A 14,461-nucleotide genomic window follows, 5' to 3' on the forward strand; every position below is an offset into this window, starting at 1 on the left:
GGAAACGAGGAGAGAGGAGGGAGGAGGGAGGAGAGAGAGGAAACGAGGAGAGAGGAAACGAGGAGAGGAGGGGGGAGGAGAGAGGAGAGAGGAGGGAGGAGAGAGAGGAAACGAGGAGAGAGGAGGGGGGAGGAAGAGGAAACGAGGAGGGAGGAGAGAGAGGAAACAAGGAGAGAGGAGGGAGAGGAAAAGAGGAGTAAAGAGGGAGGGGAAACAAGGAGGGAGGAGCGAGAGGAAAAGAGGATGGAGGAGAGAGAGGAAACGAGGAGGGAGGAGGAGAGAGGAAACGAGGAGGGAGGAAACAAGGACAGAGGAGGGAGGAGAGAGAGGAAACGAGGAGGGAGGAGAGAGAGGGAGAGAGGAGGGAGGAGAGAGAGGAAACGAGGAGGGATGAGGAGAGAGGAAACGAGGAGGGAGGAAACGAGGAGAGAGGAGGGAGGAGGAGAGAGGAAACGAGGAGGGAGGAAACGAGGAGAGAGGAGGGAGGAGAAAGAGGAAACGAGGAGGGAGGAGGAGAGAGGAAACGAGGAGGGAGGAAACGAGGAGAGAGGAGGGAGGAGAAAGAGGAAACAAGGACAGAGGAGGGAGAGGAAACGAGGAGAGGGAACTCATTTCTTTACTCTCAGTAATTTTTATTTTTTTATTTTATTTTATTTAACCTTTATTTAACCAGGAATAATCCCATTGAGAGTCAGAATCTCTTTTGCAAGGGGGTCCTGGCCAAGAGAGCAGCACAGTAGGTCCACATAAAATACACACTTGAACAACAACAACAACAACAAAACAAACATAAAGAAGCTAAAACAGTTTGGCAAATCACATCATTACAGTATAATCACCAGCTGTGTTCGGTGAGAGAACATGTGCATGCAGTAGTCAAATAGTCCTTGATCCTAGCTTTAAAATCTTCCATACTTGGGAGATAATACATTTTAAGATGACTCTGTAATTTAGACCAGGACGAGGGTGCGAATGCTTTGAAGGCACTTTCCCCAACGACAGTCAGCGTACGAGGAATAGTGAACATTATCAATCTATCATGCCTGAGACTACAGCTTCTGGTGTTGACTTTAGAAGCCAAGGCAGGACACAAATAAGGGGGCGAGTCACACAGGATGGCCTTATAAAGAAAACAATACCAGTGTTCCCATCTACGATTGTACAAAGAAGGCCAGCCAACAGTCTCATAAAGACTACAGTGATGAGCACGAAAACCAAATCTGTTACTTAATGCTACACCGAATCCAGCATTTTCAGAGAGGAGAGATTTGCATGCATGTATAAGATGTCACCATAATCAAGTATTGATACAAAGGTTGCCTGAATCAGTCTTTTTCTGACATTAAAGGAGAAACAACTTTTGTTTCTATAATAGAAACCCAATTTAATCCTGAGTTTCTTTGTAAGACACTCGATATGGTATATAAAAGACAGATTTTCATCCAAGTAAAATCCCAAGTATTTGTAGACTGAAACTCGTTCAATCACTTTCTCATTTTGTGTAACAATCTGACAAGCATCATCTGTCTTCCCTGATTTTGCAAAGCACATCAATTTAGTTTTGTCAGAATTGAGCACAAGTCTTAATTGATTAAGATTACTCTGAATAACATTAAAAGCAGATTGTAGCTTTTGTATGGCACTTGTTAATGATGAAGCAGAACAGTACAAAATAGTGTCATCTGCATAAAGGTGAAATTTGGCATCAGTTACATTTTGACACAAGACATTTATACAAATAGTAAATAAAATGGGACTCAAAATGGACCCCTGGGGGACACCACTTTGAGTCAACAAAGGTTTGGAGGATACACCATCAACCTGAACACTTTGTGTTCTGCCGCTCAAGTAGTTTCCGAACCACATGACAGCTTTTGAAGACATTCCAGTATCCCGCAGTCTCTGGCACAAGACCAAGTGGTCAACTGTGTCAAAAGCCTTTGACAAATCTAAAAACAATGCAGCACAGTATTCTTTAGAATCAATAGCACTTATGAGATAATTTAAGACTTTCATAGTGGCAGTGACAGTACTGTGCTTTTTTCTGAAACCAGACTGTAATTCATTGAAAATGCTATTTCTTGTTAGAAAATCTTTCAACTGGTCACTTCTGAACTGAACCCTTCTAAAACTTTAGCTAAAGCAGACAGTTTAGATATCAGCCTATAATTATTAGGATTTGATCGGTCACCATCCTTCAATAAAGGAGTGACATATGCTGACTTCCATACACTAGGAATTATTCCAGTTTCTATAGTCAGGTTGAAAATATATGTCAAAGGTTCTGCAATATGCTCAGCAGCAATTTTCAAAAAGTATGGGTCTAACCCATCAGGACCAGAGGATTTCTTGGTATTTAACTTAATGAGAGCATTGTATACCTCCTCTTTAGTAATGAGAGCAAGATCAAAATCACAAAGTACATTTTCACCAGACAGAGAGTAATCCACTTGATTCATTTCCTGCTCATACAACAAACCAGAAGATATAAAATGCTGGTTTAAGGAATCTAACATACTTTTCTTTTCTGTAATGATCTCATCATTCAGCTTTAAAGTATTCGGAAGTACAGTGTCCCTTGTGCCTGAAGACAATGATTTAATCATCTTCCAGAATTTAGAAGGGTTGTTTGTGCTATCACATATTTCATTAACATAAAAATCTGCTTTAGCTTTACGTGTTTGAGAGACACACTTCATGAGTCATGTGTCTTCATGTCCACTCGTCCATTCGTCCCCTCGTCCATTCGTCCATTAACAAGACCAGAGACGAGTTTTTTTGTTTATTGAAATTTGACACTGAATAAACACAGCGGGGGGAGGGGGGGTTTCCATAGCAACAAGTCACACACATCATCATCATCATCACTGTCAACACCATCGCCATGGTTACTGATGCTGCTGAATAGAATATCATCACACAGGAAGTTACATCACAGAGGCAGAGAGGAGAGTCACGAAGAAGACAAGAAGAAGAGGGGGAGGGGGAGGGGGGAGGAAGGAGGTGGAGAAGGTGTTGAAGAGGAGGGGAGAACAGAGTGAGAGATGAAGAATAAGTAATTAGAGGTGAAAACACACTCTCACTCTCTCTCTCTCTCTCTCTCTCTCTCACTCACTCACTCACTCACTCACTCACTCACACACACACACACACACACACACACACCTGTACAGGAAACAGGAAGTAGAATCACACTGATCATCAGTTACTGTACAACACGAGCAGAACACACGCCACCATGCGGAGGAAGATACCGACGCTAAACACAGCTTCACGTTCCCAGAAAAACAAAACAACCAAAGAAGAAGAAGCATCAAGTTTTTTTTCTTATTTTCAGACCCAGAACTTTCCAGAGAGACTCGCGGCTGCAGCTGATTGGCTGAGAGCCGAGGAGAACACAAATAACAGAAAACATCGAGTTGAACGTTGACAAACGTCCGTCTGAAGATTCAAACGTGGAGCTTTAACTTTATTATTTTTCGGTGGACGGTCGACAGGAAGCTCCTCCTCACATGAGGCGTCCATTTTGTGTTTGTTCATCGCTCAGTAAGTCAGGATGTTTATGTCAGCTGGTGTCTGATGTTTTCAGTCCACAGTAACACAGTTCATGTTTGCTAGCCAGGTTAGCTAGTTTTAGCAATCTAATCTATTTTGTCATACATTTCATAATATCTGTTGCTCTGGTGATACATCAGCTAGCTAACACAGGCTAACACAGATTCACTTGCTTCAGTGTGACATGGTGTTCATGTTAGCTGTTTTCTGTTTCGATGCTAAGCTACGTCACATTTAGCAGACACTGGAGCTGTGGTAGAGGCTGTTCATTAACGTTTCTCATCTTGATCAAAGAAATATATTGATTAAAGAGTTATCAACACAAACATCTCATCCACGGCAAGTTTGATGCAGCCAAACTCGCTAACACTAGCTAACCAGCTAACTAATTTAGCTTGTTTTATTTGAATAAATGTGATTGCAGATCATCCAGCAGGAGAGTCAGAGGTTTGTGGTCAGCTAGCTGCTAATATGTTTCCCATCAGGAGGAGGCAGCGTTACACACGATGCTAAGCTAACATGATCACCACTGTGACGAGAGACCAAACCAAGAGAGAACAGAGACGTCCTGCTGACGTCATGTAGACATTTATATTTGATCAGAGCGGCTGATGTGTTGAAGCTGAGACCAGCAGAGTGATCCGGTCCTGGTTCTGATTGATTAATGGTTCAGACGGATGTTTGTCTGCGCTCTGATCTGAGAGGAGCAGCAGGAATGTGACAGACAGCTGAGCCCGTCAATCAAACACAGACGGTGCAAACTGTAACAACCAGGAGCCATTTTGGATCCAGTTTCCACCGTGAAGCTGGAGTTCAGACTGGGTTAACTGTGTCTCCAGAATGACATCACTTCCTGTGTTGATATTTACATGCAGCAAGACAAACAGCACACAGCTGGAGGTGATGTTGGTTTGGATCCAGTTTCCTCTGGTGTCGGTTCAAATCGGGTTTGTCTCTTGTGTGAACCCAGTCTGAACAGCTCCATGATTGGCTGATCTAAATCTGGTCTGTGGATCTGGAGGCGGGGCATACGGCAGGGGGCGGGGCAGATCATTGGGTTCAATAGGAAACATGAATACAGTTCAGTCTATATTATATATCTGGTCAGTGATATCTATACAACACAAACATACATTCTGTCCACAGATTAATATGAATAACTCTTATCAACATCATCACTTGTTTCTGATTGGTCAGCGTTGTTGTTGTTGTTGTTGTTGTTGTTTTGGTGCTTTGTTCAAGTTGTGGATTTGTTATTTATAACTCTCCTTTTTATCATTTACACATCGATCATTATAGAGAACATCTAACCCCCCCTCGTTTAACCTCCACCCCCCACCCCACCCGTTAACTCTGCAGACAGACAGGAGTGTTGCATTGTGGGTAGGTTGCAAGCGACCCACTGTTGGTTCACTCCGACGCTTTCTGTGAAGGAAACACAAACAGGACACGAGAGTTTAAATACAGCTGAGTTCAGTTAATGTTGGACTGAGGAAGTAAAGAGTCAGATGGACCAATCAGACTCTGAGCTCAGCCTCCACTTCCTGTGTGACTCACCTGCTTCCTGTCACTTCACATCTGATTAGAGAAGGAGGTGGGCGCCCCCTGCTGGCCGTAGCCCTGACCGTACTCTGCATCCTGAAGGAGACAACAGACAGACATGACACACAGAAACAACCAGGTACTGCAGTACACCGAGTGAAAGCACTGCAGTACACCGAGTGAAAGTACTGCAGATAGACAGTACTCCAGTGTTCTCTGTCTTTGAACTGAAACGATCAACAACTTTTAATTGACAGAAATTTTAATCTTCAGTTGGTGTAATTGTTTAATCTGTTTGTCAATTAATGAGGAAATTGTGACAGATGAGTCATGTGATGTCATGTGATCATGTGATGTCATAAATCGTCCTATCAGGCTTCAGCCTCTGCTCTTGTGTCTGAACACAGTGTTTGAACCAATCAGAGACCTCAGATGAACTCCGTCAGCTGTGGGCGTGGTTTAACTGTGGCGAGAGCAGCGTCTGTTGGTGTGAAAACAACATGGCGGCTCCTCCAGAGGCGAGCGTAGCTGCGTTAGCATCAGTTCTGTCAGAACAGCTGCGTCTCCTGCTGTTGATCTGATTGGTTGGAGTGAGCTTGTGATAGACAGATGGTTTGTCCAATCAGCTGACATGTATGTTCTGAACCCGTCTGCCCTTTAAAGAACTGTTTCTAGCGCCGCCTCTCCACATGGTTCTGAGAACTTGATCAGCAGATTAATCGTTAATGAAAATAATTAATATCTGCAGCTTTAATCTGATCTGAACACTAACAAACTCCGTCAGGTTCTGTCAGGTTCTGTCTTCAGTGAGCAGTTTAGCGTCTCTCCACCAGCTGAAATGACATCATCAAATGAGCTCATCAGCGGCGGATGGTCTCACCTGGTTGTAGCCCTGCTGGCTGTAGTCAGGTTGGTAGCCTCCCTGGTTGCTGGCGTAGGGGTCTTGTTCATACGCCCCCTGTTGGGCGTAGGCGTCAGGGGCAGCGGCCTTCTCCTGGGGAGGCGGAGCCCGCATGAAGGGAGCGATGATGCCCGTCTCCTTAAAGACGAACCAGAGGTTTCCCGCCCACAGGATCAGGTTAATGAAACCAAAAGCCTGAAGAGGAGACGATGAAGACACAGAGACAGCTGAGCATCAGGATAACATCACACTTCCTGTGACATATTACCATACTGAGGAATATAAACAAAACTTTTATTAATCGAATAAAGTGAACACATGTTAAATGAGCAGGTGAAGAAGAACTTTGAGGGTAAAACTTCTATCTGGTCCAATAAAGATTTAAATCTGATCACAGAATCAGTGAATGATGAAAATTCTCAGGACAGACGGAGTTTCAGTGTCCAGTCTGATAACTAGAGAGGATTACTGTAGAAAATACTGTGAATTAAAATATTTAAATCATGTTCTTTGTTGAATGGTTTGTCTGTGTGGAGGGTCTTTATCTTGTTACAGAACATTTATTGAAAATAAATGTGTTACCCGTCCAACAGAAACCAGAGGACAGACACTGGTTTGTGAAACTGAGTTGGAGGACTGTGACGTGTCGTGAGAGACCGAACATTTCTTCCTGTCCTGAATAAAACAGCCCTGAGCTGCTGAGTCCTCGGGCTGGTCGTGGTCTCACCACAGAGGTGTTGAGTCCAGACATGACCGGGTCGTGGACTTCACGGCAGCGGTTCCCCTCCTCATCACAGGCGGGGATCAGAGTGATCACTTCAGCTGGGTCGGTCGCTGTCTTCACGTCGGACAGACCTTTGGCCCAGGCTGCTGAACTCACCAGCCACATGAAGGCAAACACTGCGGTCACACCCAGGTCCTAACACACACACACACACACACACACACACACAGTGAGTGAGCCACATGTTGCAGAGGTCACCTGTCGGCGCTGCAGTCAGTTGGTGGACTCACAATCAGAGGACCCTTGTTGTTCTCTTTGTACTTCTCGAATAAGAAGACGTAGATGCTGAGAGCTGCTGTGGAGTAGAGGAAGGCGAAGACGCCGATGGTGACGAAGAACTCGGCCGAGGAGGAGTAGTCGCCGACCAGGAAGAGACGGTCCGTTTCCTTGCCCTTACAGGTGGGGGCGTCGAAATACACCTGGTGGAGTCTGAGAGGATGAAGAGCGGTTAGAGTCGCTCAGTCTGCTGTAACACCACTGTTGATGGACCGGTGTCATGTTTGGGTCACACAGCGCCACCAGCAGGCCACAGTCTGCACTATGAGCAGTGACTGAGTTCATTATGAGAGTTTCAACTGAACGTTTATTATTTAATGGAGTTCTGTCCGGTATTGATGACGGAGATGTATGAATATATATATGATGCTGTATTATCAGAGGTGAAGGTGAGCTTCAGGTGAACCATCCTTCACAAACTTCCTGTTTACTTCTCTTGAAATATGTAAGTCACAGCCCTCCTTCTCTTCATGTGTTATGATTAAGTCCAAACACTTTACATATATTATAATTTGTATCAGATATTCTGTCAAAACTTGTAAACTGTGATTGTGTTGTTCTGTTCTGTACATGTGACGTCTACTGATCCTCCTCTGAGGCTCTTCAGGTTTCTAACATCTTTTTTTTACCTGTAAAGCCCATTGAGGTGATGCGATGGTGATTTTGAGCTTTATAAATAAAATTGATTTGATTTGAAACTGAATTGAGAAAGAAGGTTTTTGTTGTTTTCAGTCGTCGCTGGTGAAACAGCTTTGCTGTGTTTCACTGTGACGTCGACAGAACAAACTGCTTATATACATAAATACATGATGATTGTTGTGGTGATTGTTGTGGTGATTGATTGATGTGATGATTGTTGTGATGATTGCTGTGATGATTGATTGTTGTGATGATTGCTGATGATTGTTGTGATGATTGATGTGATGATTGTTGTGATGATTGCTGATGATTGTTGTGATGATTGATTGATGTGATGATTGATTGCTGTGATGATTGATTGCTGTGATGATTGTTGTGATGATTGATTGTTGTGATGATTGCTGATGATTGCTGTGATGATTGATTGATGTGATGATTGATTGCTGTGATGATTGCTGTGATTGATTGTTGTGATGATTGCTGATGATTGTTGTGATGATTGATTGATGTGATGATTGCTGTGATGATTGCTGTGATGATTGTTGTGATAATTGCTGTGATGATTGATGTGATGATTGTTGTGATGATTGCTGTGATGATTGCTGTGATGATTGATTGTTGTGATGATTGATTGCTGTGATGATTGCTGTGATGATTGTTGTGATGATTGATTGATGTGATGATTGTTGTGATGATTGCTGTGATGATTGTTGTGATGATTGATTGATTGTTGTGATGATTGATTGCTGTGATGATTGCTGTGATGATTGTTGTGATGATTGTTGTGATGATTGATTGTTGTGATGATTGCTGATGATTGCTGTGATGATTGATTGATTGATGTGATGATTGATTGCTGTGATGATTGCTGTGATTGATTGTTGTGATGATTGCTGATGATTGTTGTGATGATTGATTGATGTGATGATTGCTGTGATGATTGCTGTGATGATTGTTGTGATAATTGCTGTGATGATTGATGTGATGATTGTTGTGAAGATTGCTGTGATGATTGCTGTGATGATTGTTGTGATGATTGATTGATGTGATGATTGTTGTGATGATTGCTGTGATGATTGCTGTGATGATTGATTGTTGTGATGATTGATTGCTGTGATGATTGCTGTGATGATTGTTGTGATGATTGATTGATGTGATGATTGTTGTGATGATTGCTGTGATGATTGTTGTGATGATTGATTGATTGTTGTGATGATTGATTGCTGTGATGATTGCTGTGATGATTGTTGTGATGAATGATTGCTGCTCTCACCTGAACGGATACTCAAACTCCACCTCTATACTCAGGTCGCTGTTGGTCCGGTTCTTACACTCCACTGCCATCCGGAACATCCCAGAATAACTGCCACAAGTGGAGAAGGCAAAGATGGCGAAAAACTGGAGGAGGAAGAGCAACGAAATCTGTGAGTAATAATCCAGATTAACATGTTTCAGACATGCTGCTGTGCTGCTTTGAGCTAACATCATCATTGCTAACATCAGTATGCTAATGTGGATGTTTACATCTATACCATCTTAGTTTAGCGTGTTAGCATGCTAACATTAGCTAAATATCAGTTACTGATTTGGAATTTAAGGAGCAACCTGCCAACATGTTTACACCCACGTCTGTTGGTTTGTTGGTTGGTTGTTTAGTTTGTTGGTTGTTTGTAGTTTTGTCAGCAGGATGACACAAAAACTACTGAACAGATTTCCACCAAACTTGAATGAAGGATGAGTCTCGGCCCAGAATAGACCTCATTAACTTTTGGTGCTGATCCAGATAAAGAGAGGGATCCAGGAATTGTTTCTCACTTTTTTCAACATTGTGTGATTGGGGGTTTTTCAACATTTTGGTTAATGTCTCAGGGAATACTTGATGAAAACAATCAGGTGTAATCAGCTGGCTGGTATCTGTGAGTGAGGACAGAGGGGGACTGTTGGTCCTCGGTGGAGGTATGCACTCTACTAAGCGCCATTCAGTTTTTAAATGTAGTCCTGTTGAAGCAGAGGAGGTGTTGGTCTGTGAAGCTCCTGCAGGATGATGACTCATCACGTCTGTCTGTAGAGACTCAGTGAAGCTTTACATCATCACTGAGGAACATTTTTAAATTAATAGCTGTCTTAAAACAAGACGACAGAGCTGTGTTGATGACGTGTTGATGACGTGTTGATGGCGTGTTGATGGCGTGTTGATGGTGTGTTGATGACGTGTTGATGGAGTGTTGATGGCGTATTGATGATGTGTTGATGACGTGTTGATGGCGTGTTGATGATGTGTTGATGGTGTGTTGATGGCGTGTTGATAGCGTGTTGATGAAGTGTTGATGACGTGTTGATGGCGTGTTGATGATGTGTTGATGACGTGTTGATGGCGTGTTGATGGCGTGTTGATGGGGTGTTGATGACGTGTTGATGGCGTGTTGATGGCGTGTTGTGTGTGCGACCAACAACCAGGAGATTTAAAAAGCAGCTAGCAGCAGTTAGCAGCTAACTCAAAGACGAAGAACAGCAACAGAAAATGTCTTTAACCTGTTGAGACAGGAAGTTATATTTATTGTTTCGACAGCGCTGCCCAATGAGTTTGTTAAAACATCACATTAGACGCCGTCGCTGTTGTGCTACGTGTCAAGCCTCTTTACTTCCTGAACGCCTGCACGCTATCTAGTATCACACACTGAGCGCCATAATGCCGCTGTTTGGTGCAGTGGTGAAGTGACGACCGGCAGAATGTCCATAAACCTGTTCTGGTCCTCACCACACACACACGCGCGAACACACACAGTGAGCAGATGGTCACAGTCAGACTTTCTGTCCAATCCTTGCTTGGCTGTGTGTGTGTGTGTGTGTGTGTTGTTTAATACCACACCTACAGTAATAATCAGTCTGTACAGTGAATCATATTCTTCTATCATTGTGGGAATATTGGGAACGTCCTGAAAAAAACATTTTAGAACATGTTGAGAATAACTTTGTGTTTTTTGTTTTAGTTTTGTCCTTCATGTGTTCGATCGTTGATGATGAACTTCAGTTTAGTGGATGTTTCATGTCCTGTCACACGTCATATATTACAGAGATGTTGACCAGCTGACTTTATCCTCCTGATGGATTAATACCAACATGTTTTTAGTTCCAGAGGTTGTTTAATTAAAAAATGTATTTGCTTAAGTTTAGGAAGAACAGCACGATGTCATCAGCATACAGACTGATCTTTGGTTTGATGTATTGGCTGCTGCTGACTCATCGTGCAGAAACCTGGTGTCTTTCTAGTGAACATTTTTAAATATGTCTTCATCAGAGTGTGGACAGATGACTCCGATGTTTCTTAGTCAGACGGATGTTTGTAGTTGAGTCCGATCAGCTAACAGGCTACAGGCTAACAGTTTATATCTGGAGGTAGTGGTATTGCAGGTGTCGGTCTGATGGACTCACCCATTGTAAGGCCTTAATGAAGCCCAGAGGAACCTTCAACACCCTGAACTGACCCTGGGCCACCAGCTGCACAGAGAGAGAGACAGAGAGAGAGGGACAGAGACAGAGAGAGAGACAGAGAGACAGACAGACAGACAGAGCAGGGTTAGTTTGAGTTCATACAATCATCAGATCACAGAGACCTGATCAACCTGCACTCCCTGCAAAACACAAGATCTAAGAAGTGTCAAACTGTGGGACAGACAGTTAGAGGACAGTCTGATAACCACAGAAGTGAAACACAAGTGTCTCACAGACGGACAAAAGACCAGCTGTCCTAAATGTCACCAACAGTTTTTTATAAAACTGCTATGAAGGATGACATCATGTTTCAGGAATGAACATCCGGTCGATTGTCTCAAACAAGCTTGACTGACTGACTGACTGACTTAGTTTTGTCCTTCATGTGTTCGATCGTTGATGATGAACTTCAGTTTAGTGGATGTTTCATGTCCTGTCACACGTCATATATTACAGAGATGTTGACCAGCTGACTTTATCCTCCTGATGGATTAATACCAACATGTTTTTAGTTCCCAAAATGGTGTCCGTGTGTGACGCCTGATGAAATGTGTGGTTTGTTCCCCGCGATATCTCCAGGAACTAGTCCCTGCCAACAGGTCGTACTTCAGCAACATGTGTGTTCAGACAGCTCGGACACTTTCCCTCTGTCCCTCAGTCATGTGATATATGTCCACTGATGACCAGCTGTGATGTCATCGTGTGACTTTACAGAAAGCAGCAACGTTCCTGTCATCAAGTTTAATGTTGGTTTGTTCCCAGAGTGGTGGTAGTTCAGTCGTGTCAACGGTCGTCTCTGCTCGACAGTCAGTAAACAGTCAGTAGACAGTCAGTAAGTCAGAAGTAAACAGTGTTGTATTCAGACACACAGATCAATAAGTGCTCAGGTATCAGTGTGTTGTCTTCAGTCTGATATTTAATATTCACATCAGTTATTTACCGTCTGATTCTCTCCATGAAACCACAGTCAGTCCATTAACAGTCAGTCGACTCTAGAGGAACGTTCTGACAACGTTCTGACACAAACCATCAAAGGTTTCATTAATGAACTTTAACAGACAGACAGCTGAGCGAGTACAGTTACTGTGACGATGCTGCGAGTACAGTTACTGTGGCGATGCTGAGTACAGTTACTGTGGCGATACTGAGTACAGTTACTGTGACGATGCTGCGAGTACAGTTACTGTGGCGATGCTGAGTACAGTTACTGTGACGATGCTGCGAGTACAGTTACTGTGACGATGCTGAGTACAGTTACTGTGGCGATGCTGCGAGTACAGTTACTGTGGCGATGCTGAGTACAGTTACTGTGGCGATGCTGCGAGTACAGTTACTGTGACGATGCTGAGTACAGTTACTGTGGCGATGCTGCGAGTACAGTTACTGTGGCGATGCTGAGTACAGTTACTGTGACGATACTGAGTACAGTTACTGTGACGATGCTGCAAGTACAGTTACTGTGACGATGCTGAGTACAGTTACTGTGGCGATGCTGAGTACAGTTACTGTGACGATACTGAGTACAGTTACTGTGGCGATGCTGCGAGTACAGTTACTGTGGCGATGCTGCGAGTACAGTTACTGTGACGATGCTGAGTACAGTTACTGTGACGATGCTGAGTACAGTTACTGTGACGATGCTGAGTACAGTTACTGTGGCGATGCTGCGAGTACAGTTACTGTGACAATGCTGCGAGTACAGTTACTGTGACAATGCTGCGAGTACAGTTACTGTGACGATGCTGAGTACAGTTACTGTGATGATGCTGAGTACAGTTACTGTGATGATGCTGAGTACAGTTACTGTGACGATGCTGAGTACAGAGAGTCGTAGAAAACGAACATCACTCAACAACATTTAACTCAATAACTCGGGCTGCAACATCAGGAGGTGTTGAGACTGAATCACAGGAAATGGTTTTCCTTGAAGGCCTCAGCCGTCTCTTCAACCGTCGCTGCTTCGTCCTGCAGCTGGAGGATCTGGAGATCGTGTCAACGACCTTCTGGTCTGTGGACGAGCCGCTCTGACATCATTGTCTCTCACAGAGAACATCTCTTCACTCTGAATGAAGACTTCCTGTCAGCTGCTGACATGAAACAGCTGTGTGACGTCCTGCCTCCATCTTCCTCTTCAGATCGTTGATCTGTTGTGGTGTCTTATCAGCTGCTGACAGCTCACCTGAGCAGCCGCCATCTTTGCTGAGTGGACAAACATACGTCGTTATGACGTCAGGTTACATCGTTGACGTGACAGTTTGTGTTGTGATCGGTTCATTAAAAGGTGTAAAGGTAAAACGTGCGACAGTTTTAGATGAAAATATTAAAAATGAAGTAAAGAAGCAGAAATCTGCTGACGCTGTTTGTTGGTCGGTCGACGTGTTGAGATGAAACATTTTGAATCTGATTCTGATCATATTAGTTAACACAGCTGATGATGTCATCATAACCTGTGATCAGCTGGTGGTGAGTTCAGGGACACTGACGAGGAAATCATAGAATCTGAGAGGATGAACTTTAATATCATAGAAACAACAACAACAACAGCATCCTGAGAGGAGACGACTCCTCTGGCTGCCATTTTACACACACACACACACACACACACACACACACACACCGCCCTGCAGTCCTCACAACACAAACACAGAGGAACGGGCTCGGCTCGGCTCGGCTCGGCTCGGCCCGGCTGTCTGATCATCATCTGTGATCATCGCTCAGTGGACAGAAGCGTCTGATTTAATTTCTGTCAAATAATTCATGAAATCAATAAAATCAGCTGATTCTGATTCTGAAGATGATCTCGGTGGTTCTGAAGATGATCTCGGTGGTTCTGAAGATGATGTCGGTGGTTCTGAAGATGATCCTTCATGAATATAATCGGAGGTTGGTGCCGCCGCGCTGCGGCCCGACACAGAGACGCTTCACCGGGAGACAACAACACGAATCCCCGGCGGGCCGCCCCGAAACACGACACGAACACACCCGAGCACCGAGCACGACACACGCACGAGCACATGATGAAGATGAGAGGAAGAAAAAAGCGAATTAAACGAGAATAAAATGAACGTTTGTACCTGATTCACGATGTCCATCCTGCTGCCCGTCGAGAGGAGAGAGGAGATGGAGGAGGAGGGAGGGGGAGGAGGGAGGAGGGGGGAGGATGGGAGGAGGGAGGAGGGGGTGTGAGGGGGAGGGGGAGGAGGAGGGAGGAGGAGGGAGGAGGGGGTGTGAGGGGGAGGGGCGTCATTAACAGTGGATTGAGTAACGAGGCT

The 14,461-nt window shown here is 44.1% G+C and overlaps 1 protein-coding gene across 1 annotated transcript; it reads right to left on the reverse strand.

The window, feature by feature from the left end:
• Window positions 1-2,768: 2,768 nt before the first annotated feature.
• Window positions 2,769-14,335, reverse strand: sypa (synaptophysin a). Its single transcript, XM_084367199.1, has 8 exons — window positions 14,264-14,335; window positions 11,130-11,195; window positions 8,971-9,095; window positions 7,013-7,211; window positions 6,726-6,917; window positions 5,978-6,193; window positions 5,113-5,193; window positions 2,769-4,980 (listed from the first exon to the last, which is right to left on the reverse strand). Exons 1-7 carry the CDS (start codon window positions 14,279-14,281, stop codon window positions 5,128-5,130), a joined length of 882 nt encoding a protein of 293 aa, XP_084223325.1. The 5' UTR covers window positions 14,282-14,335; the 3' UTR covers window positions 2,769-4,980; window positions 5,113-5,127.
• Between the last annotated feature and the right edge of the window lie 126 nt (window positions 14,336-14,461).

Source organism: Pagrus pagrus, assembly GCF_965226575.1.
Source record: "Pagrus pagrus genome assembly, chromosome: 11".
Classification (NCBI taxonomy): domain Eukaryota; kingdom Metazoa; phylum Chordata; class Actinopteri; order Spariformes; family Sparidae; genus Pagrus; species Pagrus pagrus.

What these genes read in the sequence shown, in the direction of transcription:
- sypa (XM_084367199.1), bottom strand. An exon ending in TCATTAAGGCCTTACAATGG is followed by an intron (nt 9,096 to 11,129) that starts GTGAGTCCATCA and finishes TTCCTCCTCCAG; the next exon opens with TTTTTCGCCATCTTTGCCTT. An exon ending in ACAACAAGGGTCCTCTGATT is followed by an intron (nt 6,918 to 7,012) that starts GTGAGTCCACCA and finishes TGTGTGTGTTAG; the next exon opens with GACCTGGGTGTGACCGCAGT.